This window comes from Heterocephalus glaber, unplaced genomic scaffold (assembly GCF_053883595.1).
Source record: "Heterocephalus glaber isolate CG9 unplaced genomic scaffold, H.glaber_assembly_v1.0 deba00001547, whole genome shotgun sequence".
Taxonomy (NCBI): domain Eukaryota; kingdom Metazoa; phylum Chordata; class Mammalia; order Rodentia; family Bathyergidae; genus Heterocephalus; species Heterocephalus glaber.
This window is the reverse complement of record NW_028258340.1, coordinates 12,784,477-12,812,036: the sequence shown is the minus strand read 5'-3', so window position 1 is coordinate 12,812,036 and position 27,560 is coordinate 12,784,477. Positions and strand designations below refer to the sequence as shown.

Sequence of the window (27,560 nt, the reverse complement as noted above, 5' to 3'; positions counted from 1 at the left end):
GATTTCAGTTTTTGACCATTTAGTATGATATTGGCTGTTGGTTTTTCATAGACGGCTTCTATCAGTTTGAGACCATCTATTCCAATTTTTTGTAGGGTTTTTTTTATCATAAATGCATGTTGGATTTTGTCAAATGCTTTTTCTGCATCTAGGGAGATAATCATATGGTTTTTGTCCTTGGCTCTATTGATATAGTGTATTACATTAATTGATTTTCATATATTGAACCATCCCTGCATCCCTGGGATGAATCCCACTTGATCAGGGTGTATGATCTTCTTGATGATCTTCTGCATTCTGTTTGCCAGTATCTTATTAAGGATTTTTGCATCTGTGTTCATTAGTGAGATTGGCCTATAGTTCTCTTTTTCAGTTGGGTCTTTCTCTGCTTTGGGGATCAAGGTGATGCTTGCTTCCAGGAATGAATTTGGGAGTATTGCTTCCCTTTCAATTTCATTGAAGTGTTTAAACAGTAGCAGCAGCAGTTCCTCTCTAAATGTCTTGTAGAATTTAGCAGTGAAGCCCTCAGGGCCTGGGCTTTTCTTAGGTGATAAGTTTTTAATTTCATTTTCAATTTCATTGGTTGATATTGGGTTGTTCATAATTTTTAGGTCTTCTTCATTCAACTTTGGTAATTCATATGTATCTAGGAATCTGTCCATTTCTTCTGTGTTGTCCATCTTATTGGCATATAGGTTCTGGAAGTAGGTATTGATGATCATCTGGATTTCTGCTGGGTCTGTTGTAGTTTCACCCTTTTCATTCCTAATTGCATGGATTTGGGCCTTTTCTTTCCTTTTTCTGACAAGGTTGACTAAAGGTTTATCAATTTTGTTGATTCTTTCAAAGAACCAACTGTTGGCTTCATTGATTTTTTTGTATCATTCTCTTAGTCTCCATTGAATTGATTTCTCCTCTGATCTTTATAATTTCTTCCCTTTTATGAGCTTTGGGGTTGTCCTGCTCTTCTTTTTCTAGAAGCTTGAGGTTCAGCATCAGGTTGTTTAATTGGGCTCGTTCTGTTTTCCTAATATGCATATTCACTGCTATGAATTTCCCTCATAAGACTGCTTTCATTGTGTCCCATAGATTCTGATATGTTGTATTGTCATTGTCATTTAATTGAAGGAACTGTCTGATTTCTTCTTTAATTTCCTCTGTGACCCATTGGTTATTCAGAAGTGTGTTGTTCATTTTCCACGTGTTTATGAAATTTTTTGAGTTTCTTTTGCTATGGATCTCCAATTTCATCACACTATTGTCTGATAATATACAGGGGATAACTTCAATTCCTTTGCACCTACTTAAACATGTTCTATGTGAGAGTATGTGGTCTATTTTGGAGAATGACCCATGTGCAGCTGAGAAGAATGTGTATTTTGATTTTGTGGGGTAGAAGACTCTGTAAACATCTGTTAAGTTCATTTGTTCAAGAGTTCGGGTGAGTTCTAGTATTTCATTACTTATTTTTAGTCTAGTTGATCTATCTATTTGTGACAGTGGATTGTTGAGGTCCCCCCCTACAATTGTATTAGTGCATATATGGCTTTTCATGTCCATTAGTATTTGTTTTATGTAGTTGGGTGCACTAGTGTTTGGTCCATAGATATTTATGATTGTCATCTCTTCCTCTTGGATTCTTCCCTTTACAAGGATGTAGTGTCCTTCTTCATCTCTCTTAATTAGTGTTGGTTTGAAATCTACTTGATCTGCAAAGAGGATAGCGACTCCTGCTTTTTTTCGGGTTCCTGTTGCATGAAGTATTGTTTTCCACCCTTTAACTTTCAGTCTATGAGTTTCCTCTTGAATTAAGTGTGTTTCTTGTATGCAGCATATTGTTGGATTTTGCTTCTTGACCCATTCTGCCAGTCTATTTCTTTTGATTGGTGAATTGAGACCATTAACGTTGATGGTTATAACTGAAACGTATTGACTTGTCATTGCCATGACTTTTTCTTTTTGTTGGCTTCTCCCCCTTTACATTTAATTTCTTGTCATGCCAGATGGGTTCATTCTGCTTTGCTTCCTGGGGTCGTGATCCTCAATGTCTATTCCTAGGCTATTGTGTAAAATTCTTTGGAGTGGTGGTTTGGTATTCACGAAGTTCCTAAGGTGCTCTTTGTCATGAAAGTATCTTATTTCTCCATCCATTTTGAAAGATAGTTTTGCAGGGTACATCAATCTGGGTTGGAGGCTGTTTTCTTTTAGGGCTGGAATATGTCACTCCAAGCTCTTCTTGCTTTGATGGTTTGTGTTGAGAAGTCTGCTGTGATTCTGATGGGCTTTCCTTTGTATGTGATTTGTTTCTTTTCTCTGACTGCTTGCAGAACTTTGTTCTTTTGTTGTGTTTCTGGAATCTTAACAATTATATGCCTATGTGTAGATTTTTTTTGATCAAGGCTATTTGGAGTCCTATATGCCTCACTTATCTGTATGTCAAGCTCTTTTCCCCTGCTTGGGAAGTTTGCTGCCATTATTTCTGTGAAGAGATTTTTTATGTCATCTGCACTCTCTCCTGTTTCTTCATTGAGCCCTATCAGTCTTATGTTATTCTTCTTTGCATCATCTAGCAGCTGCTGGATTGATTTCTCATGTTCCCTTATAATTTTGAAGCAATTTTTCTTTTCCTGGTCACTAATTGCAATCTTATCTTCTATATCTGAAATTCTGTCCTCACACTGTCTCATTCTGCTGTGTAGACTTTCAATGGAGTTTTTCATGTCCTGGAAATCTGTTTGCATCTGTTTTATGGATTCCATTTGTTTCTTATGTTGTGATTCCATCATGTTCCTTAGCTCCTCTCTAGATTTCTTAATCATGTCTTGCACTAAGGGCACAATTTCTCCTGTTATCTGAGAAATTATTTCTGATTTCATTTTTTCCAAATCCCCTTTTGTTGCCAGTTCAGTGGGTCCAGGTGGTTGAGTATCACAGTGTTCCATCTCATTTCCCTTTGGGGTTGCTGTAGGTGATTCGGAAGTCTGGTTTTGAGACTTATTTATGTGTTTTCTCATTTTGACTGGGGCGGGGGGCTGTTAGCACCTGCACGGATTACCTCCTCTGGGCTGGGTGAGGTGGGACAGGGGCGGGGAGCAGAGGTAGGGATGGTGACCCCAAAGCCCTTTCCTGTGGTCTGGGAGCAGCTGGAGGGATGGTGGCCGGGAAACCCTTTCCTCTGGACCAGGAGCCGTGGGATGGTGGCTCAGAAGCCCCTCCCTCTGGGCTGGGAGTGGTGGGAGGGATGGCGGCCCGGAAGCCCCTTCCTCTGGGCCAGGAGCAGCGGGACAGAAGGTGGCCCAAAGCCCTTTCCTCTGGGCTGGGAGCAGCGGGAGGGATGGTGACCGGGAAGCCCCTTCCTCTGGACCAGGAGCAGTGGGACGATGGCTCAGAAGCCCCTACCTCTGGGTGGGGAACAGTGGGACTCAGTACCTTGGTCTGGTGGTCTGGTGTCCTCTGTGCCTTCCTAATGTGGAATCAGGTGGCTGCCTGTCTGCAGCGGGCTGGTTCGGCGTGTTTCGCGGGACTGGGGACCTCGGTAGGGCGTGCACAGACCTGCCTGTCTGCAGCGGGCTGATTCGGTGTGTGTTCCATGTGACTGGGGACCTTGGCAGGGTGTGGGCAGACCTGCCTGTCTGCAGTGGGCTGATTCGGTGTCTTCCACGTGACTCAGGACCAATGCTTAATATTCTTATATTCTGTAAATCGTCATTATTTTATTTCTAGAAATATATCAATTTGAATGTTAGAACACTTTGGTAATACATAATATATTACTATATCTACTATTATACTTAAAAGAATGAGAGTGAAGCTCTAGACATTAGTATGGTAAATAGTTCAAGAATCCTAGAGAACAGAAGAACTAGACTAAAAGGGCAGGTAGAATCCAGGTTACCAAGTGCCTTTTGTGGATTTTTATCCATGAAATGAAGTACTGTAGTACCATTAACGGAGTTACATCCAGGAAATAGTATTATTAGTCTCATGGTTTAGTAATTTCCCTTTTAGAGCAGAGGTGTGAATGTTCTGGGGGAAAGACAGGATGGGGAATTCAAGACCATAGATACAGAGATCCGTTAGATGTTATGGACCTATGGCTGAGAAATGATGAGATCTTGGAATCAGGCAACAATGCTGGGAATAGAAAGGAAGACAGTACAAAGATACATACGTACTGTGAAATTGGACATACTGTGACTCTGTGACTCTGGCTATGAGCATTAGGAAAGAGGAAGATACTACCAGTTACTTCTAGTGTTTTACTTTAAGAGGTAGGATGGCTGGCAGTGAAATTTGTAGTTAGCAGAATGCAAGAGTAGGGTTAGGGTTAGGCAGGCATGCTATGTATTAGGAGTCTGTGGAATTGCCCAGGAAAGATTACCGTACATAGCTAGAAATACATGTAGTAAATGAACTCATGTTTTAAAAACAATCTGGACATTGAAACATTTTTAGCTTTGACACTTTATTCTAAATGCCTAAATACTCTCATGCGTCTTGTGCTATAGATGACTGACTTTTGGCAATTCTTCAGAGCTACTTTGTGAAGAACCTTTCTTTCTGTCCTGCCTTCACACTCATGCAAGCCACCCCTCCAGGACGCTCCAGTATCGCTTCAGATACTTTTGCTGCCTCCAGATCTTCCTGCTCGTACTTATTTCAGAAAATAGTCTTGTTGCATCAAAAATCCAGTCACCTTTCTCCTCCACTTAAAAAGCTTTGGAGGAGAGGTATGATACGATCATTCTATATACTCATACATATATGAAAATGGAAAGCTCAAACCCATTACTCTGTGTAAGTAATATGCACTAATAAAAACATATGTAGTAAAGAAAAAACGTAATGCAAACAAAACAAATATAAATAATCTAGTTTTTAAAAAGGCTTTGCTGGTTTCATAATACCAATAACAGTTTTTCTCAGCAGTAGATTGCTGAAAACAGGCAATGCATAGATTGATTATATAACTTTGAACAGTTTGCAATAAAATTTATTCTTAAAATGCCTTCAATTTTTAGTATTAAAATATTTTAGCAAATGTTCTTTCTTGACAATGATTTTAGCATGATCACTTCAGGATTATTTGATAGATTGTCTTGTGGAAAAGGAAATGTGATACACTTGGGCATCACCTCAAGTTGTCTTTCCAGTCACTTGCCCATTAGAGTAACCATAGATTGTGTTTTATTATGTGTTTCCTTCCAATGGCAATAAGATTCCATTTTTCTAACATGATTATTTATCCTCTTGTCTCTGGTCTCTGAAATCTTACCCTGTTTTATAAATTAGCTTCAACATCCTGAATCCTGTGAATCATTAGTTCTATCTGTGCCTTTATCCAGCTGGTTGAAATAAGTTGTTTCTTTTTATCTTTGACACATTAGGATATTCTGTAGTTTTTATTATAGCACTAAATTCTGCTTAGCATCAAGAGGAACTGTGCACATGTTTACATCCTACTAGAATGTAAGCTACATATGGTCAGGAACACATTTGCAATTTTTTATTAATACTAAAGCAGTCTAGTATGGTGCTATGAACACAATAAATAATCTGGAAATATATATTGAATCTAGCTTGGTTATATATATATACATATCTTTTTAAATGTATAAATCTATTTATGAATATTGATTTAACTTATCTATTTCATTATATCATATTTTTGTATTTTATATATATCTATTCTAGATGATATTTTTTACTGTATGATATTTGTATATCATGTGTGTGTATGTGTGTATTCTGGTGAATATCTTTATTATATAATATTTGGTTTTTTCTCAACCAATAAACTCCAAGTATTTGTACATAGTGAATGGATTTTTGTTGTTGTTTAAAGGTTTGCCTTTTTACCACGGATGAGTGAAATTGAATAAATTATTGAAGTTTATTTCCAGACAAGGACAAATGAAATTAGTAGCATTCCTTGGATTAATGAGAATATTTTAGGAAGAAAAATAGGATTTTTCTAATTGTTTAGACGAGAACAGAGATTCTGGTACAACATTCAGGAATTTATTGAAGTGGTTATAGCTTATTACCATGCAATTTGCATTACTGTGGGGCAATTGTTTCAGTATCTGTACCTCATGCCTTTGTTCCTGAAGTGATTCCATTTTTGTCAAGAAATTTTATTGGATAAAATTTTATTATTTTCATTATTAATATTACTCTTAATTGACAAATGTTTTTGAGATTTATTTTGTAGCAAGATGACCATAGTTAATAATAATGTATTACATATTTCAAAATTGTTGGGAGTAAATTTCAAATGTCTCACCACATACAACAGTGAATAAATGAGGTGATTGATACATGTTTCTTTTTGACAACTTGGAGCATCAGAGGAGATCTGGATCTTCCATGGTCCATCTTTACTGTAAAAGTAGTCCCCAGCTCTTCTGGGACCAGAGATTCGATTGCTTAACCTTGTCTTATTCCTTTCCACATTCATCTCCATATGACAATATGTCTATTGAAGTTTGGATGGTTTTAAAAATAAATTTGTCTTAGATTTGCTGGGTGAATTTATGTTGCACAATTGAGTATTAGTTTTGTTGTTTCAAATCTTGGTGTTAAGAGTGATTGGTCATTGAGGTGATACTCTTAAGTGAAATAAATAAGACGCACATGTGTAAACACTGAATAGTTTCCCTGGTATGAGAAACTGAAAGTGTAAATAAGTATCAAAATATATAATAGATAATGTGAAATAGGAAGAAAAGGGGCAAATGGGAAGGGGAAGTGAGAGGGGTAGGGGAAAGGAAAGAAGGGAGTGAAATTAATTTGAGAAAATGAAAAATGGAAACAAAGTCTTTGTAATAGAGAGGGGTGGACGGGTTGAAGGGAGGGCAGGGGAATGGGGAAAAATAAGAATCAAGATATATTATGTAAAGGTACACATCTCCAATGATTAATGTCCTTATATTGTATACCTAAAATATACCTATAAAATAAAAAAAGAGCAATTGGTTATTTAGTAACCTTATGCAATCCTATCCAGATTTTTCAGTAATTCCGTCTTATTGTTTGAATACAATATTGAGATTAGTAGAGTTACATTTTTATGTTAATAATGATGTTTTAGTTATGCAACTGACTGTATTGTATGTGTATATTTTCCTGTCTTGTAGGACGGTTCACAAACCCTGATGATCCTCGTATGTATTTTTTGGAGTTAGAAAAAAAGTCATTGCTAGAATGTGGCATAGCATTTTCTCCCAAAGAAGTAAGTTCAGCTTTTTGTTACTAATGTTATTGGAGAGTAGTAGAATTACAGATAATCCTAACCAAGAAACTATCAAAGATCACCTAAATTTGTTTGTAGTGGATCTTTTTCTAACTAGTAGGCATGCTTAGCTATACTCTTTAATTCAACAAAATAATTGTTAAGGGTGTCTGGTTCATCATTTCAGAATGCCTCGAGAGGAGCAGAGGCCAGTGATTGTGCAGCCTTGGTGTATCCTCTAAAAAATTCAAGACATTGCATACTGTCTTGGAGAAGAAAGTATAAGCTTGCCAAAAGCATCACTTATACTCAATCCAGCATATGTTTGTACTTATATTTGAGTGGTGTATGCTTAATGCTCTTGAAATCACTACTTAAATTACCAAAGACATACTGCAAATATTTAATATGAGTTGCTATGATACTGACTTATTTTACATTGTCCCTTGATGTGTAGTGATTTTAAAGCAAACTAACAAAATCAAAGAAAATCTCTTTCCTGGAAAATGCTCAGAAGGAACAGGCACCACTGGGTGTGTTTTGGGAGTGAACTCTTTTACGCTTTTGCTTCAGAGCTTTTGAAATGAAAGTGCCAAGGAGAGAGCTTTTTTCTACCCATGATATGGATGAGTATGTTGCTGCATCGTCCTTCCAAACAATGCTGTTAGGGTACAAGATTCTGATATGAAATATTTAGAAAAAATATTTTCACATAGCTGGGTTGATGCTTTGTACGCAATAATACTCTACTGTCTTTAATAATGCACTTTTTAGGAATTCTGCTTTTACTGAAATGTAAATGTTACTTTAGGAAAAATGATAGCTGCTATTTAGCTTTTGGGAGGAAAAAAGTAAAGTTCAGTTGTGAGGGGATAGAGAAAAATGTTGTCATTCTTAAAAGTGATACATCCTTTGGGGTAGGTTTTGTGGGTTTTGTGCACCTATCATTCACAGAGGGTGTTGTTGTCTACAACATTCATCCTCATCTCTGTTCTAATTTTAGAGTGACACACTGAAGTAAGTAGTAAAGACAGCTTTTCTCAGATCCCAACAAATAAAAATCCTTTTTGTTTTGTATACAATATGAAGTATACTCAGATATATGCTAAGCTATTCAGTTTCCATGAGTTTTGTGGAAAGCGATTTATTTGTCCACATTCAAATACAGTTTAGCAGGATTACCATGAAAAGATGGAATATCTTGGACTTTTGAAAATCAACTTAAGGATTTTTTTCCTTTGGACTAATTTAGGCTATAAAATGTTATCAGTATACATAGTTTTTAGATTTCCCTTTTTTAATTTCAGTGAAGTATTTTTGATACAAGAAATATGATCAAAGTATTGCAATATTTTGTAAATAAGACAATCTATTTTTTGTCCTCTTAATTCAGACGAAAGTTAAGTAAAAAGGTAATTTGGAAAGTTTCAGAAATTGCTCACTTTTTATTTTTACAGTATTCTAATGTCTTATGAAAGCTACTATCTCAATTATTTGTAACTCTTGTCAATATGAACTTTTATTTAATCCTATATAGCAGTAATGTTCTCTTTTCAAATATTAAACTTCATTTACGGTTTTAATGGGAATTAGAAGAGCAGAAGGAAAAGATAAACAATATCCTAAATCCTAATATTTAATAATGAGTACTGGCAATATTTTGCTTTATATATATATATATATTTTTTTTCTTTTATCTCTCCTGTCCATCTCTATACCTAAATTTCTAATTTATAATTTTAATTATTGTTTGTTGTTTTTTTTTTGGTACCGGGGATCAAACTCAGGTCCTTGCACTTGCGCAGCAGGCGGCGCAACCACTGAGCTAAATCCCCAGCCCTATAATTTTAATTAAATAATACTTCATCAGCTCTTTTCAAGGCAGTTTTAACTGATTATATCAGTTAAAAATTGTACATGAATTTTTGTTTCAAAAGTATCCCAAATACTTTTTTAAGGGAAAATATATATAATTTATCATTTGATGACTGTATTACGTCATTTTCATTTAACTAATTCTTCTCTCTGTGCACTTAAGATTTTTTTCTCATTTTGGTTTTAGCAATGATACTGGAAAAATGTTCTTACAGAAAATGTTTGCTTTCACACTATATGTTTTATTATATCTTCTTACAAATGGAAGAGATGGGACACACTCATAGCAAATTGTTCTCCAAAAGTGTTTTATCAGTTATATAATTGCCAATTTCTTTGTTAAATTTATTTCTAAATAATTATTTTTAATGCTACCATAATTTTTTTCTGAATTGTCTTATAGATTTGCCATCCCATGTGTACCGAAAACTATTGATTTTCAGCATAGATATTGAATTTTGCAGCGATGTAGAGGACATTTATTCATTTAAATGGATTATTAGTGGTTTCTTTACAAGACTATGTAATGTGGCTGGGTGTGGTGGCCCACAGCACACCTGTAATCCCAGCACATTGAAAGGCCAGAACAGAACCACAAATTGGAGCCCAGCTTGGGGAACTTTAGCCACGTAGCAAAACCCTGTATCAAAATAAAAGGACTAGAACGTAGTTCCAGTGTGCAGGCCTTGGGTTCAATCCCCAGTACCAAAAAAATAATAATAATAATCTGCAACAAGAGAAAATTGTAATTCCTTTTGATTGTGGTTGCTTTTTCCTTTTTTAAGTGTATAATTTCTAGAACCTCTAGTATTATATTGACTACAAGTGAAAAGAGCACACATATTTGTCTTATTTTGATCTTAAGAGGAAATCATGTACAGTATCTTTCCTTTTGAAAACAGCATTATCAGTTTTATTTTTATGTATTACCTTTATGAGTTTAAGGATGTTGCGCTTATGTTTTGTTGAGTATTGTGATGGAAGGATGTTGGATTTTGTTAATGCTTTTTAAAATCCACTTTGTGATCATATGCGTGCCTGTAATACCAGCATTCTGGGAGGTTCAAGCAGGAAGATTACAAGTTCCAGTGCAGCATGGGCATCTTAGCCATTTGGCAAAAGCCTGCATAAACATAATATGTATCTATAGGTATAGATAGATATTTATATACAGATACAGATACAGATACAGAAAAAAGGGTGGGGATGCATATCAGTGCAGAGGCCCTGGCTTAAATTTCTATTAGCACCAGAAAGAAAAAAGAAGGTCTTGTTATTTTTTCAATCTTGTTATTTTTTTCCTTTATTAATATGATCTATCATATCGGTTGATTTTTGTATGTTAAATCCACTTGCACTCATAGGGTAAATCCTACTTGGTCATGGTATATAGTCATTTATATACTGTATGTCAGAGGCTTTCTTTCTAGTATTTTGGTGGCAAATTTTACAAGTATATTTATAAGAGGTATCCATCTATAGCTTTTTGTTGGTTTTCCTTCTGATGCCTTTGTCCAATTTTTATGTATGTATTTATTTATTTTTGATACCGGGGATTGAACTTGGGACCTTGCACTTGCACCACTGAGCTATATCAGGACAATATAGGCTTCTTGGAATAAATTAGAAAATGGTTGCTGTTTTCTCACTTTTGGCATCATTTGTAAGAGATTGTATAAATTCTTTACATTAGCAATGTATTTCATCATTGGACCATCTTTATCCTGGACTTTTCAGACTTTAAAAAATTAACTCAATCTATTTACCTATTGTATATATATTCAAATTTTTATTTGTTGTTTTAATTTTATGAAAAAAACTAAATTTCATAAAATATAATAAAAGTATAACAATAGTTGATACACTACGTATTGTAATGTTAAAAGAAGTTGCTCTGAGTACAAAACATAGACTAAAAGATTCTCTTACAAAGAAGAAACAGATAATAACACAAAACTTTCTTTTCAGTGAACTAAAAATAAGTAGTAGTATAAATGAAGCAAATTAGCATATCTATTAAGATATTTTTGAAACAACAGAGTAGGTAATTTTGGAATGATTTGAACTTCTCCATATTTCCTATTTATCTATCTTCTATTTTGGTCTTTATTTGTATCTCTCTCTCTCTCTCTCTCTCTCTGTCTTTCTCTCTCTCTGTCTTTCTCTCTCTCTCTCTATATATATATATGTATATTGATCATATAAGAGAAGCCATGGGATGCTTAAGGTTATGTGTCTGTGTGTCTGACTTATTTAACTAAACAGTATGTACTCAAGTTGCATCCATTTACCTATGAATACCTTGTTTATCTTTATTTATGGCAGAGTGGTACTCCACTGTGTATAAATACCACATTTTCCTTATCTAGTCATCTTTTAATGCACATATACACAAGATTAAGCTATTAAAAATTGTGCTGCCATAAACAGAGGTATGCATATTTATTTCTACCGTATATGTTGTTATTCATGTTTCTATTTGCTTTGGGTTTAATTTGCTCTTCTGGGTTTTTTTAAGTGTGAAAAGTTAAGGATTGAATTGAGATCCTTAGCATAATAGGCTTTTCAGCTATATATTTCCCTGTAAGCACTGTGCTACCTTATGTCAAAAATTTTAATATGTTGTATCTTCATATTTATTCATCAAAATGTTTTAAAATTTCTCTTGTAATTTCTTTTTAACTCATTGATTATTTAGGTGTGCTTATTTTGTACATATCTAGAACTTACCCAATTTCATTCTGTTTCTGATTTCTAATGTAATGTTGTTGTAATCAGGTAATATATTTTGATTTAAATTAATTTATTGTGGCTTATTTTGTTGCACTTTATGTAGATTATTTAGTTATTTTGAGGACATTCTAAAACAGTTGGGAATTGAAAATGAGTGTATTGGATGTGTGCATATAGTTATTTTTTTGGTACCAGAGATCGAACTCGTGACCTTGTGCTTGCAAGCAGGCACTGGAACCACTGAAGTAAATCCCCAGGCCCTGTGTGCATATAGTTTTATACAACGGTGGAAAGAAGCAAATGCCAATTATCTTAAAAATAAAGTTTATGTGATTATATTTTCAAACATACTCTTAGAATTTTGATTTTTAAAAATCTCTAAATGAAATAAAGTAATAATTTTGTGACTAGTTCATATTCTGAAGAATTAAGGTATATCATTCTGCACATCCTTACATGTGCATAGAAGTATGCACAAGCACAGACACACACACACACACACTTTTCATTAAGGAAGAAAAACTAAGTTTTGTACAGTAATTTAATCTATAATTTTTAAGTATGTTTTTTCATTAAGTTTATTTTTAAATATGTTAAGAGTAAGTTGTATGTTTTCTTAATAAGTTCATACTGTGATTTTATATTTTCATTCCAGAGAAATGTATATGAAAACATTTTCCTAAAGGATAATAAGAAAATTAGAAAAATCTGTAATACAATTTAAATCTCTCAAATGATTCGAGTTAACATATATGCACTATGATACTTTGACTCACATTGTTTTTATCACTGTCAACAAAAATTTTAAACCTATTTATTAATGTTTAGATTGTACCTTTTTTAGGATTCTAGAAATTGATTATAAAACTATATTACATATATTTATAGTTCTGTGAAATGCTATTACTTTTCTAAAAATTCTGAATCATTCTATATTGAGCAGATTTTTTTAAAGGGCAGTTTACTCCGTGTATTGGAGTATAATTCAGTCCAACTATAAGAACATATAAAATCCTACAGAGACAGCATACCCTGTGAGAATTTGCTTCATAAATTTGTGCCAGCAATACAAGAAGGCAAGATTGATTATCTGAGTTCCAATCATTTCACATGCCCTCCACTATAGTGAGCTATAAGTTATCTGTCTTTGTGTGTATGTGTGTAAATATAAAAAGCCAGTGGGTGCTCTCTTGGCTGACTTATGGAGTAGTAAAATGTGAAATCATCAGTAAACATTTGATTTATTTCTAGCTGTAACCCTTCCTGTTTTACAGTGTAACATGTTTAAAGACAGTTCGTCAAAAGTGTTGTTGGGCAATTACAGTTGTATTTTATATTCTTACCTGAACTTTAATTCACTCACGTTCCCCTTTCCTTAAGAACCACTCATGTCTTCCTGTCCAGTATATATAGTTGTCCTTCCCTATATGGTAGACATTAACTAGATGTGGTTAAATAAATTAAAGCTTAAGCTAATTAGAATTAACTGACATCAAAAAAGTAGTCCCCTCTCTCACAGTTCTCACACTTCAAGTTCTTAATATCCATACATGAGTAGTGTATAGTGTAAAACATTTCCCTCACTTCAGAAAGTCTCACTGGATAGCATTGGTATAGCTATTTTCCAATGAGTCACTTTGCTTTTCCCCTATTATATGCAAGATTCTGCCCTGTGCCATAGGCTGATTAATTTTCAGTGGTTCCGTTGCTCTGAAGTTCTCTGTAACTTTCATTTGGGCTGCTTTCTATTTTCCTTGTAGTTCTTGAATATAGGGGAGTTTTACCTTTTTTTTTTTTTCCACTGAGCCTTGCTTGCCCTTTAAGGATGTGCAAGCCTTTGGGTAATCTTAATAGTTATTCTGGATTTACAACCGTTCTTGCAATAAGACAAAAATAGTGCCCTAAGGATTAAAAGAAAGGTATTTGAATGATAGCTGCTCTGTTTTGATTCATAAGCATTTTTTTCCACCAATGGTGGCCTGAGGACTGAAATTCTTAGTTCATTAGATTGTCTGCTTTAAATTTGAGGTATTTCTTTCTGAATAACATCATCTGGGAAAGTATTTAGAAGGTCACATATAAGAATAATTTCCATGTTTCTGTTCTTATTTGGATACCTCAGTAGTTTCATAATAAGACCGATGTTTTTTCTCTATAGGTTAGTTGGTTTCTGTGTAAGAGATGAGTCTTATATTGTTACAGTTTTGTTGAAGGAATAAAACTTTCTTAAGTGAAGAAATAACTAAACCTCCTAATTTTTCATTATGTGAGATTATAGGGCTGGCCTAATGGGGGAACAACTTTTATACAAATTGTGTGTGAAGATGTGGACTAAGAAATGGCAAGTCCAGTGTGAGTTCCACAAACACACAATTGGTAATTAAACCTCAACCTTGTAGCTAGCTGTGGTGACACATGCCTATTGTCATAGCACTCTAACAGGCTGAGACAGGGGGCTAGCAAATTCTATCCCAGCTTAAGCAACTTAGCAACTGAGAACTTGTCTCAAATTTTTTTTTAAATACTATAATTTTAAAAGGCAGAGCATGTGTAGTTCAATGTGAAGGTCCTGGGTTCAATCCCCATTACTACAAAACAAAGTTTCATCCTTGTGAATTCAGCACATAACATTTTAGAAAATGTGCATTTGTCAGAAGGGAAAAGCCTTCATAAATGAGTGGCAGTTAAGGGCTGACACGAATATGTTGATACCACCATTGTCATCAACATTCCACAAGATTAGACATTCTTAAATGAAACTTAAAGTCTTATCCTATATTAAATCATTCTCATAACTGTAACTTTCCACTCCTGTCTATGACTTTGGGTTCTAGCACTAGACCCAACAACAATCAAGACTCAATATCCAATAACTGTCAGGACTCAACACATCATGACTGAGATAATTTTTTACTTCAGTCATCTTCCAAACGTGGAACATCTCTGTGAATAGATTATCATTCCTATCAGCTCGGATTCCACTCACATCTGGCTTTCTTTTTCTCTCCTTGTGCTCTCTGGTGTCCCTACAGTTGCATAATTCCTCTATGGCTTTTCTTTGGATGCTTCATGGTATCTTCTTAGAAGAAACATGCCTATCTCAAGTGTAGTTTTTAATAGCCTTTTGTATAAATCTTGGTGTGTGTGTAGAAGTGATGATTTCTGGAGGCTTTCTTCCTGGATTTACTTTTCTAGATAGTCATTGCTAAAAATACTACTTTGAGCTTTCTTTTGTGTGAGTTTACTATTCTCAGTACTGAAAAATCATCTTCTAAAATGTGCACTCTACTCTCCATTTCTGAATGATTTCTGTATGTCTGTGTAGAAGATCATGATTAAAAGTGTACGAGAAGATGTGCGCAGGTTGTGTATAAATACTATATTATTTTTATAAGGGAATTGAGCATCCATCTGAGTTTATACCTATGGCAGGGGAAGGGGTTCGAGATGTGTCCTGTACCATTGCCACATAGATGCTGAGGGACAACTATATGTAATGTTAAACATGTATAATAAAAAACGTTGATTTATATCAATTAAATTGTAAGAAGAAAACATGAACGACAAGAAAAAATATAGAAATGAGATACAAAATTTAATTAGTTACTGAAGACATTAATAATAAATTAAAATGAAATTCCAGAAAAAGTAAGAGCAAGCAAAATTGGTGTTGTGTCTTTCTTTATATATGAAATATCAAAGCAAGTTGTATTTGTACATGAAATAGTATGTCTTTATACAATTTTCTCTGTAATGTTTGTTGGTGCCAGTGCAGAAATAGATTATCATGGGAATGAGTTGCGTGCTCTGTTTGTCAAAGAAATGAAAAGACCATTAAAATAACACATACTGTAATATTTTATAATTCTGTAATTCTGTTATGAGAACAGGCTGTTTGCATAACATTCTATGACAAGAGATGGAATTGGCAGTAGTATGGCCATCTAATCTTAAATAAAAATAAGATGAAAACCTAAGTATTTTGCATAACAGGGCAATGCAAATAACTAGAGCTGAAAATATACCTTTTATATTATTTAGCTCTTTGTTTTATTTAAAGCTTTTCTGATTGTCAACATGGGTTTTATGAGTAGAGCACAGCACTATATATATATGTACCTCTGAAACCATCATTGTTGTCATGACCTTGGAGGCTTTTGGTATGTTAGAATATTATTTTTCTTAACTTTCCACATTTAAAATATTTACATTTTTGCCTGTGTTTGCATTTGCACATGTGTACATGGAGTATTTAGCATTCTCGACATACAGGATCATGTCCTCTGAAAGCATACACAATTTAACTTTTTACATTCTGATTTAGGTGCCTTTTATATTTTTTGTTAATTAATTGTTCTGGCTCAGAACAAATACAAAGTACTATTATGAGAAGAAGTGGTAAGTCACAAAAACCCTGAAGAAGCCACACACACAAAAAAACATTAGAAATATTAAATACAATCAGTGAAGTTGCAGGATACAAAGCCAGTATTTAAAAATCACTTATATTTCTGTTTACTAACAAAGTACAATCTAAAATGAAATTGAGAAATAATCTCACACAGTGAAAGAATAAAATCCTTGGGAATAACTGTAACCAAGGAAAGGAAATACTTATACATTGAAAACTATGAAACATTGATGAAAGAATCCAAAGGAGAAATAAATAAGTGGAAAAACATCCTGTGACCATGGGAATACTGGGAAGATGCTTTCTCAAGTTACTGTAAATTTTTTTTATTCCCACCAGCAATGTATGAATGTCTTAGATGCTCACATCTTTACCAGCATTTAGTATTGTTACTTGTTTTTAAGCAACTATGATAGGTATGAGTGGCTCTTCTTTTGATTTCGGTTCACATTTTCCGAATATGTAATGGTGTTAAAGATCTTTGCATGTGCTAATGTCTCATTATGTACATATCTTCTTTTATGAAGTGTCTTTTCAAGTCTTTCTCCCATATTTTTATTAGCTAGTTCATTTTTATTTATTGATAACTAAATCTCTATCATTTTGGACATAAGTTGGATTTTTTTTGTTGGAAAAGTTTTGGGCTTATATTTTATTTTTTTAAATGATGTCTTTAACAGAATAGACCTTTTGAATTTTATAATGTATGAATTAATAATTTTTATGGATGATCCTTTCAGTTTTGCATTTAAGAAATCTTTTGCAGGGGTTGGTGGTGTAGCACAGTGGTAGAATATGTGACTGGTATGTGTGTAGTTCCAGTTTCAGTCTTTAGTACCCTAAAAAAAGATTTTTGCATAACCACACAAAGAATTAAAAATATATTTCTCCTACCTTTTCTTTCTAATACTTTATATCTCTAGTTTTTATACTTAGATAGTTGGTGCACTGTTTGTTTTGTTTAGTTTTGTTTTTTTGAGACAGGGTCTCACTATGTAGTTCAGGCTAGCTTTGAACTCACTATGAAACCCAGGCTTTAGAGATCTTCCTGCCTCAGCCTCCTGATTGCTGGATAAAAGGCATGCTCCACTTCTCCTGGTGGATGTTTCATTTTATATAAGTAGGAATTATTTGCAAAATGTCTGTACTTTTTTTTTTTTAGAATTGCGTTTGAACTCATTAAAATAAATCATCTTATTTTTTTAAATGGATTTTCAGTGTCACAAGATAATTTTATATTGAAAACTTTCTATAAATTGTTTTTTGCTAAATCAATAATATCACCGTTTTTCAAAGCAAAAATAAAATCTCAAATACAATGTGTTTCTGTCTCTCAGATGCGAACATATGAATTCAGCATAGAAGTTCATATTAATTCATTCAGGTCTTCAGAACTCTACACTGAGTATTTATCAATGAAAAAGCCTTTGATGCCAAAGACAATTCCACTTATCCAACCTTGTTATGTTCAAGCTACTGGTATGTAATATAAAAGTCAACTGATGCAGATCAGCCAATGATTTACATTCAAGCATTTCAATTTTAAGAAAATAAGCATGTGACATTTATTTTTCAATATTAGAAATCTTAGAAAGTGAAATTTTAATATGATTTCTTTATGTGTCACTTAAATTGTGAGTCTATGAGATTGAATGTTGATTAATAATACAGATATATTTGCAGGTGAAAAAATATGAAAGAATAAAAACAGGTCAATTCAGCACTTTATTTTGTTACTTGTTTTTAAATCATTTAGACAAAATACAATTTTTTAAAATAAAACAGGTCAAAAATAAAATGAATCAATTACAGTTTTTAAGAAAATATTTTTATCCCACAGGGATGTACTACTAAAGGCCTAAGTACATATAAAGAAGATTAATTATATTAAAATTTCCATTACTTATTGAATATTTATCTACTTTCTCCAGATATTCAGTATAAAATTGACGTGCTCTGTAAACCATATTTTTGACAAGCTTTGCTTTTGCCTTTTGTCATAGATGTTTAAGTATTTTTCTTTGGGAAATCAAGACTGTGTTTTACATTTGTATTTCTGATACCCAGTTTTCATCAATTATAAAAGGGATGAATGTCATACAAGTCAGGTATTGTGCATGACAGCTAGTATGAGAAGTCTTCCTTAAATAGCATAAAATTATAGAACTTTATTTCACTCTCATTTAAAATCCTGAATTAAGAATGGTATAATTGGTGTGTAGTGTCCTTGAAGTTCAATTTTTAAAATTTTAGTTAAGATATCACCAGGCACGCCTGTAATCCTAGCCGAGTGGGGGGCTGAGGCAGGAAGTTTGCAATGTCAAGCTCAGCCTGGGCAGCTTAGCAAGACCCTGTCTCAGAATGTTTAAAATGAAACAAAAAGGGAATGTTGATGTACCTTAGTGGCCCCCAAATGACATAACGAGAAAATAATCGCTGTCTGGTTTTGTTTTCTGAATTATTCATTTTTTAAAAGGACCATTTTATTCATTTTATGATGAAATCTATCTTTCCATCTGTGAGTTCTAGCATTGCTTTGAAAAAGTAATGTCTTCCTACGATTTTAATAAATGTGAAATTCTAGTTCCCTCTTTCATTTAAAAAATTTTTCAGTTTAGACTTGTAAGAGTTCTGAATAGGTTTTTAATATTCCTTTATTTTTTGGCCTTATGCTTTTATGAAAGCAATACCTTCTCTAATTATATTATAATGATTTCTTTGACATTATCTTCTGTTGACAACATTGTTTCTATTTTTGACTGAATTATTTTTCTTTTATAACACCTTGTCATGTTGAGGCATTTCTTCAGTTTCTTTTATCCCTTTTCTGTTCACTGATATTTATTAGTGACTCTCAAAAACTAGCTTCAGTATCAAACATTATATTATCTCCTGGCCATCAGGATACCAATGAATATTTCAATATGGAGGAGTGGAGTAATATGAAATATTAGTCGGAAAGTCTTTAATATCTGTTGGTTCAGTTCCTCCATAAAATGATCTCTAATAATCTGTTAAAGAGAATATCTTTTCCTTGTTTAAATAAAATTCTCTAAATGGAGAAATAATATTCCAAAACAATGCTATAATTTTAAAAAGGCAGAACCAGTGCATTATCTTTTTCTGCTTATGTCTTATTGCTAATTTCCAAATAAGAAGGACATATTACAGGTCCTATTTTCTGTATATCTTTCATAACATTTTCTTTTTCAAGATTTCTTATGACAGGTTTTGGGTGTAACATAATGATATCGATAAATTTCTCATATCTCATAGATCCTAACCTTGTGGCAAAGTGTCCATTAATTCAAGTAATATAATAAAAATATATGTAAAATACATGCATTTTTAGAATCATAAATTGGTTTGGTTCAAATATATTTTCCTAAGAGCTTGTAAAACATTTTAATTTCCATTAAAAATTGAGATGTATCAGAAACGTTTAAAAAAAAGTATGTTTGTCCAGAAAGTATTGAGAACCTCACTAATAGATTAAGTATTTTTACAGACATACCTATTCCTATATTTCCATTGAATAGCCATTTTCTCCCAAAACTTCCCTGTGTCATCTAGGAAATATTATATGATATTCCATCTATATAGTTTCCCTGCTTTGCAGTAATTTTCCTTCTTCATTTCTGTCTGTTTTTGTATTGCTTAAACTTTAGAATGCAAGTTAAATTTAATGCCATTTACTTTTTTCTTAGCTTGCTATTAAGTATTTTTATATTTTATTATCTCAATGACAACTCTTATTTTATTGTAATTTATTACTATTAAAATCACAAAATGAAGTTTTGTTTTTTATGAAAACCAAAATATTTTAGAAATATTTAAAAATGTAATTTTATTTTTGGGCTGGAAACACAAAAACAGAATAAAAAACTTATTTTCTTATCATTTTATTCTGAAAAGTATAATAAATATCTGTGAGCTTATATCTATTAATGTTTCATCAATATAATTACTTTATCTTTCAAAGCATTGAAAGCGCCATTGAAACTGTCCAGGACCGAATTTGTATTTAATGTCCCTTTATATGAAATGGAACATAATAATAAAGTCACAAAAACTCAGGTATGTATAGAAATTTGATAGAATTTTAAATTCCTTTTGTAATTATGATTTTTAGTTTAACAAACTGATTATTACAAAACATGAATGATTTGAAATATTGCCTATAACTTATTATTCTCCAAACATTTATATTATTTGGAGCAAGAATGCTGGCAATTTTAGAGAACATTAATGTGTGTGTATATAATGTGTGTGTATATATATAAATATATAGTATATGAGAAATTTCTCAGTTTTCAAACTCAACAAATACATAATGGTATTTATCTTATATATGCATATATTCAGATATATAAGAATATTCAAATATTTTAATATAATTAAATTATCTCTTTATACAAGTGAATGCTAAGATTTAAATTAATGTGAGATATATGTAAGAAAATGTAACAAGAAGCAATAATAAAAAGTTTAAAAATTCAGGTATATAATAACTTCTGTATTATTCTACTCTTTTTATCAAACTGGATGTCTCCGTCTCTCCTCCATTTTGGGGTCTATCTAGAAGGCAAAGAAGAGGTATGCATAAGAAAGAAGATCAGTGTACATTGTAGGAATTTGTATTTGCACTGCCTTTTAGATGTTTGATATATTGCTATTTCTGCTAATTTTGAACTTCTGCAGTGCTAAAGAGAAATTATGTGGAAAAATGTATCATATTGCATCTACAAAAAGTATAATGCCACTTGAATTTACAGTTATAGGTCAATAAAATATCTCTTTTAAAATTAAAAGTAGATTGTTTAGAGCATAAGAAGTCAGTAAGAATTCCAATAGAACTTTAAAGATATAAAAGACCTTGTATGTGGGGCTGGAAAGAAAACTTCAGTGAACTGAATTTCACATTTTAAAAATACCTTTAAAAATGTGAGATGATTTACATAATTGATATTTTATTCAATTTATGTTAGGAAAATCCTAGGCATCGGTAGCCTTTTTTGGGGGAAGAGAAGCATCCATGAAGATGAAAATGTGACTTCAGTGCATTTTTTTTGTTTCCTATGATATCTACACAGTCATAAGACATATAATACAGAGAAGACTTACTATGTTTATGGAGTAGAGTTAAAAGTCATATATAGCTTGGCATATGTAAAATGACATATATATGATATGTACAATATATATTTGAAGGTTAAGTGGACAGAAGAGTTGGAAATGGTGAAAGAAAAAGAATTGAAACTTACATAGTGGATAAAGTAGTTGTCTACAATTGACAGAAAAAAAAAACTAGAGGTATATATTGCTTAAACTTACCAGATACCTAATGAAAGAGTTAATATAAACATCTAAAAATAGGAGGTGAGGAGTGGAGGTATGCCAAAAGGGTTAAATCCTCATCTTTCCTAATGAGCAGTCATATCTGAACCATGAAATAACCTTGTAGCAGACATAATAATGGCTCCTAGTGAGTTTTTAAATACATTAACTTGTAGTGCAAAAGATAGTTTTGGTATGTGATTACCAATAAGGGCCTTGAGAATGGGGATACTACCCTGGATTTTCCAGATGATCTGAATGTAATCATGAGAGATTAAAAGCAGAAAACTTTTCCTGACTTTGGTTTAGTGCATGGAGAGAGACTTTGGTCAGAGGGAGATGTGACAACAGAATGGTGAGAGTGTTTGCGGGCCTTGAAGACAGAGGAAGAGTAACAACCAATGAATGCAGCTTCCCTCTAACTACTTAGAAACTAACTACTTCGAAAGTGTATTTACACATGTGTGTTCTATTTATTTCACTTAAGAGTATGGCCTCGATGTCCATCTATTTAGCTATATATGGCTCTAGTTTCTTATTCTTTATGCCTGAGTAGTACTCCATGTTATAAAAAAAAAGCACATCTTCTTTATCCAGTCTCCAGTTGATTGGAAATTGGGCTGTTTCCAAATTTTAGCTATTACAAACTGTGCCGCTATAAACATGGGTGCACATATATTGCTGTGGTATGATTCTTTTAATTCTTTGGGGAAGATACCCAGCAGGGGAATAGCTGGGTCAATCTAATCCTAGTTTTTTGAGGTATCTCCATATTGATCACCACAGTAGTTGCACCAGTCTGCACTCCTACCAACAATGGAGAAGGGTTCCTCTCTCCCCAAAACCCCGCCAGCATTTGTTATTGGTTGATTTCTTGATAGCAGCTAGTCTTTCTGGAATGAGATGGAAAGGGAGTTAAAACTAACTACTTAGAAAGGGAGTTAAAGGGACTCTTCTCTAGAGCCTTCAGAAAGGAACATAGCTCCTACCAACACCTTCATCTTAGTCAAGTGATTCTGTTAAACTTTTAACCTACAGGACTGTAATATAATAATTTTTGTTTCTTTAAGCCACTGAGTTTGTGACAATATAATATGGCACCAATAAAACAACACAAATTATATCAGAATAACATTTAAATGAAGATAAAAATCCAAATCTAAATTGGATAAAATCAGTTTCTTCTGAGAAGCAAATCTGTTAATAAGAAGGTGTTGAGGCTAGCATTTTTATAAGTATTTTTTAACTTTTGTGTAAGATATGTGTATGTATCATTTTGGTAAAGAATTTTTAAATTACAATACTAAACAATTTTATATTTCTCTGTGTAACTATAAAGAATGTTCACAGTATTACAGGATATAAATGTACTTTTCATTTGTTTGCAGTGCTTGGCATCAAATTCAGGGTAAGAGCTATTATAACTTGTTTTAGAATGACATAAATGAGGCATTTAAATACTGGTATGATTTTGTGCTCAACTTCTGTATTAAAAGATTTTGTTTACTTTAACATATGTAAATTAACTTTGTATAGTTAAGGTATACAAATAGAATTAGATTCTTAAGAACTTAAAGGCATTAGGAGTAACATTTGTTCATTATTTTATCTTAAGTATTTTGAATCAATTATGCTTTAGGCAGAAACGAAGTATGTTATCTTGTAGTGAGAATTGTATGTTATTTTTCTTTACTCTTCAAGTCCTTAAAGAATAAAATTAATTTAAGAACCTAGTCAACAGTATTACTCTAATAAATTGTTCCATTGAAAAGATGGGTCTACATTTGAGTCATGCTCATAACTCCCAGATTTATTAAAATATTACTTCAGTGGAATAGAATAGAGGAAGAAGAAACAACACCGAGCACATTCAGCTATTTTGTCTTTGACAGGGGGGCAAAATACATGCCTTGGAGGGAAAAATAGCCTCTTTAATAAAAGGTACTGGGAAAACTGGATATCTACGTGCAGAAGATTGAGTCTAGACCCATCTATCTCACCATGTACTAAACTTAAATCAAAATGGATCAAAGATATAAATGTCAAATAGAAATACTTAATCTACTGGAAGATGAAATTAATAAAACACTTGAAAACATAGGCACAGGTAAAAACTTCGCCAAGAGAACCCCAATGTTACAAGAGATAACACCGAGAATCAACAAATGGGATCATATCAAATTAAAAAGCTTCTGCACAGCAAAGGAAACAACCAACAGAGTGAAGAGACAACTTACAGAATGGGAACAAAAAATTGTCAGTGTAGCTATTCATTGGATAGAGAAAAATTGGTCAAAAATTGGTAAAATAGTCTCCACAAAATAAAACACCCAATCAATAAGTGGGCCACTGCAATGAAGACACACATCTCAGAAGGAGCAAATGGCCTATAAACACATGAAAAAAATGTTCAGTATTCCTGTTCATTAGAGAAATGCAACTTAAAACTACACTGAGATACCATCTAATGCCCAAAAGAATGGCTATCATAAAAAAAATCAAATAATAACAGTAAAGATGTAGGGAAAAAGGAACTCTTCTACATTGTTGGTGGGAATGTAAATTAGTACAACACTATGGAAATCAGTGTGGAGATTCCTCAAAAACTCAAAAATAGGAATTCCATTTGATCCATTCTGAATATCTTCCTAAAAGGGTTAAAATCATTATATTACAGGAATATGTGTGTACCCATGTTTATAGCAGCACAATTTATGATAGCTAGATCTTGGAAACAGCGTATACATTCATCAACAGATTAATGGGTAAAGAAAATGTGGTATTTGTTCACTATGGAATACTACCTTGCCATAAAGATAAACTTGAACCATTAGTAGGCAAATGGATGCAACTTGAGAACATACTGTTCAGTGTAATATGTCAGACACACAGTGTAAACATCACATGGTTTCTCTTATATGAAAAGCTAAATATATGTATATATTTTATATGACATATTTGAAGCATACATGTAATACATGTATATGTGTGTATATATATTCAAAACAAAATAGAAGATTTATAAGTAAGAAGTAGGGAGAAATTAATTAAATTCCCCAAATTATCTCTTCTGTTCTTTCAAAAATATTTTAACATAAATCCTATTTTATGTTAAATGCTAATTTATAAATGCTAATTTGTTTCATTTATACTACTAATTTCTTTTGTTCATTTAAAAGAAAGCTTTTTTTCTGAGTAATATTTTGGCCATTTTTTAGGATCATGATACACAGTATATTAGCCATTTTTATTCTCCAGTTATTGTTATTAAATTTTGTTTTTTTCATAGAAATAAGTGTTTTTATATTTTATTTATTAATATCTGCTTATATTAAAATAATATATGTAAAAATAATAAAACTTTACAAAGACAGTATAGTGAGTTTCTATACACTTTTCCCTTAAATTTCTCTGTTAACACTATATGCAACGATAGAACCATTTTCAAACTTATAAATTAATATTGGCACAATAGTATTAGCTAAACAGTAAGCTTTATATGTTTTTCACTAGTGTTCTTTCAATTTCTTTCTTTTTTTTTTTTTTGGTACTGGGGATTGAACTCTGGACCCTGTGCTGGTGAGGCAAACGGTTGCACCACTGAGCTAAATCCCGGCCCTGTTCTTTCAAATTCTCAGGGTCCAATACAGGACACCAAATTCCATTTATTTAGTCTTCTCTGATAAATGACAGACTCTAAATCTTCTTAATACTTTATGACCTTGACAGTTTTAAAGTTTCTTTCTGGCATTTTTTTCCAGAACATTCCATGAGTTGTTTTTCATACTTTCCACCCGAGTACAGTAAGTTCTTATTTTCCTTGTATTTTGGGGGAAAATGTCGCAAAGGTGAAATGTCCTTTTTATTACATCACATGAAGAAAGTAAATGATAGCAAAATGACTCATCAATTAGATCTGCTGGGTTTCTTCCCTGTAAAGTTACTATTTTTCCCTTTCTGTACTCTGCACTTTGAAAATGAGTGATCAATTTTTATGCACACTCAAGGAATGGAGGCTTATAGAAGTGATATTTACTAGCATATATTACTTGGAATTTTTCTGTAAGAAAGATTATTCCTTTTCCCTGTTTATTTTATTGCCTAAGATTTCAATGTGAACTCACATATAAAATTTATTTTATACATTGTTATAGTCTAATATTACGTTATTTTTTGTTACTAAATTATTTTAGCTTTGACAATTTAGGGGCATTTTAGATTCCCTTTTTATATGCTCCCACATTGTAATTTCTACATTCTTATTTACAACACTATCAAATTTTCATTTTATAAGATTATAATTTAATGTTATATTTTAGTGGCTCTGATTCTGGAAACATGAGTTTCCCTAAGAAATTGCAGTTTCTTTTATAATAGAGTGATATTTAGAAATCAAGATATGATTTGCTAGTTGCTTTTGGGATGTCAAGGAGACTAGACTCTTTCAGCAAATAGAGCCAGGAAAAATTTATATGTATACTAAGCCATGTATGCACATTCTCCCCGCCCCCTCTCTCCCCCACCCTGTCTCGTTTTCTGTGTTTAAGTAAATGTCAGTTCAAACTGACATCTGATTCAGCACTGAAAGGTTCATTCCTTTCTCCCTTGTTGATTTTTTAATTCCTCTCTTTCATAATCAGAAATCTGCCTCTGACTATAATATGATTACTTATATTTTATTCTGGTGTAAAAATAAAGAAGTGTCAGAATTGGTAACCTGTAACACATTAGAATTACTAACACATTTACTATAGAGTACTGTGTTTATATTTGTAGTTCTTTTTTATTTTAGCTTTATAATTTTCAGTTAAAAGACAATTTTCCAAGCCAGGAGTTGTGGCACACGCCTGTAATCCTAGCACTTGAGAGACTGAAGCAGGAGTATTGCCTTGAGTTTGAGGCCAGCCCGAGCGACATAGTGAAATCAAGGCCAGCCTGACCTACATAGTGAGACCCTGCCTCAAAAAACCAAAAAAAAAAAAGAAATTTTTTTTCCAAAATTTCTTAGGTCAGTTCTTCCCCCACATCCCTGTAAATTATACATTCGTGATGCAGTGTGTTACAGTCTGCAATCTATCTTAGGATCTGCAACATCTTCATTGATTGCATTTGATTCACATAAATTAAAGATCAGTTTTGCAGGATATAGATCTCTGAGTTTTGAAAACTACATAGAATAATGTATCTGTCACTTTGGCGCATGCAGAACAGTTTTATCATACTAAAAAAAATCCCTCTGTGACCCTTTTGTGGTCAAACATGTTGCATTAATTCGAGGCAACTGCTATTTTTTCAACCTTAAAATTTTTGCATTTCTACAAACACAGGTAAATTTAATTCTGTAGTTATTTGTATCTGAAATCTTTTAATTTTATAATATACCCAATTATATATTAATACTTGACTTATTTTATTAGTAAATTTTATTCCATTACAGTTCACGTATCCATCAGTAGCTGAAGGAAAACTTATTCTGTGTTTCTCCCAGTATTTAATGATTGTAAATAAAACAATTATGAAGATTCCCATAAAGGTTTTTGTGTAAACATAAGTTTTTTACTGTTAATTAAATATTTAAGATCAATTAAGTAAATATTTAAGTAAGATATTATTATTACACTTATTAAATATTTAAGTAAATAAGTAGATATTTAAGTAAATATTTAAGATTAAATATTTAAGATTAGATTGCAGAATTATATGATAGATATATGATTAACACATGTTACGATGTATGTGTGTATAATGATGTTATATTATGTATGATATTTAATTAAGAAAATGCTCAGCTTTCTTCTAAACTGACTGTATCATTTTGTATTCTTACCAATAATGAATGAGAATTTTTTGCATTCTTGTTAGCTACCATAGCTATATTTTTAATTTATTCAGTCTTTACCTTTTGTGTATTTCTCATTTGTGTATTTCTCATAGTTGCTAATATTTTCTGAACATAGTTTCATACCCTTT

General features: G+C 32.5%; 1 protein-coding gene across 17 annotated transcripts in view; it reads left to right on the top strand.

Moving 5' to 3' along the window:
* Cfap47 (cilia and flagella associated protein 47) overlaps positions 1–27,560 on the top strand; it is a 512,210-nt gene that overhangs the window by 74,902 nt on the left and 409,748 nt on the right. For all 17 annotated transcript variants that reach the window (XR_015442441.1, XR_015442442.1, XR_015442443.1 and 14 more), the window contains 3 exons: positions 7,140–7,234; positions 17,591–17,732; positions 20,236–20,330. Coding sequence is in view for 14 of the 17 variants with exons in the window: in XM_087189881.1 (XP_087046007.1) it covers positions 7,140–7,234; positions 17,591–17,732; positions 20,236–20,330 (332 nt within the window). In the remaining 3 variants the exon portion in view is untranslated. The remainder of the gene's footprint in view (positions 1–7,139; positions 7,235–17,590; positions 17,733–20,235; positions 20,331–27,560) is intronic.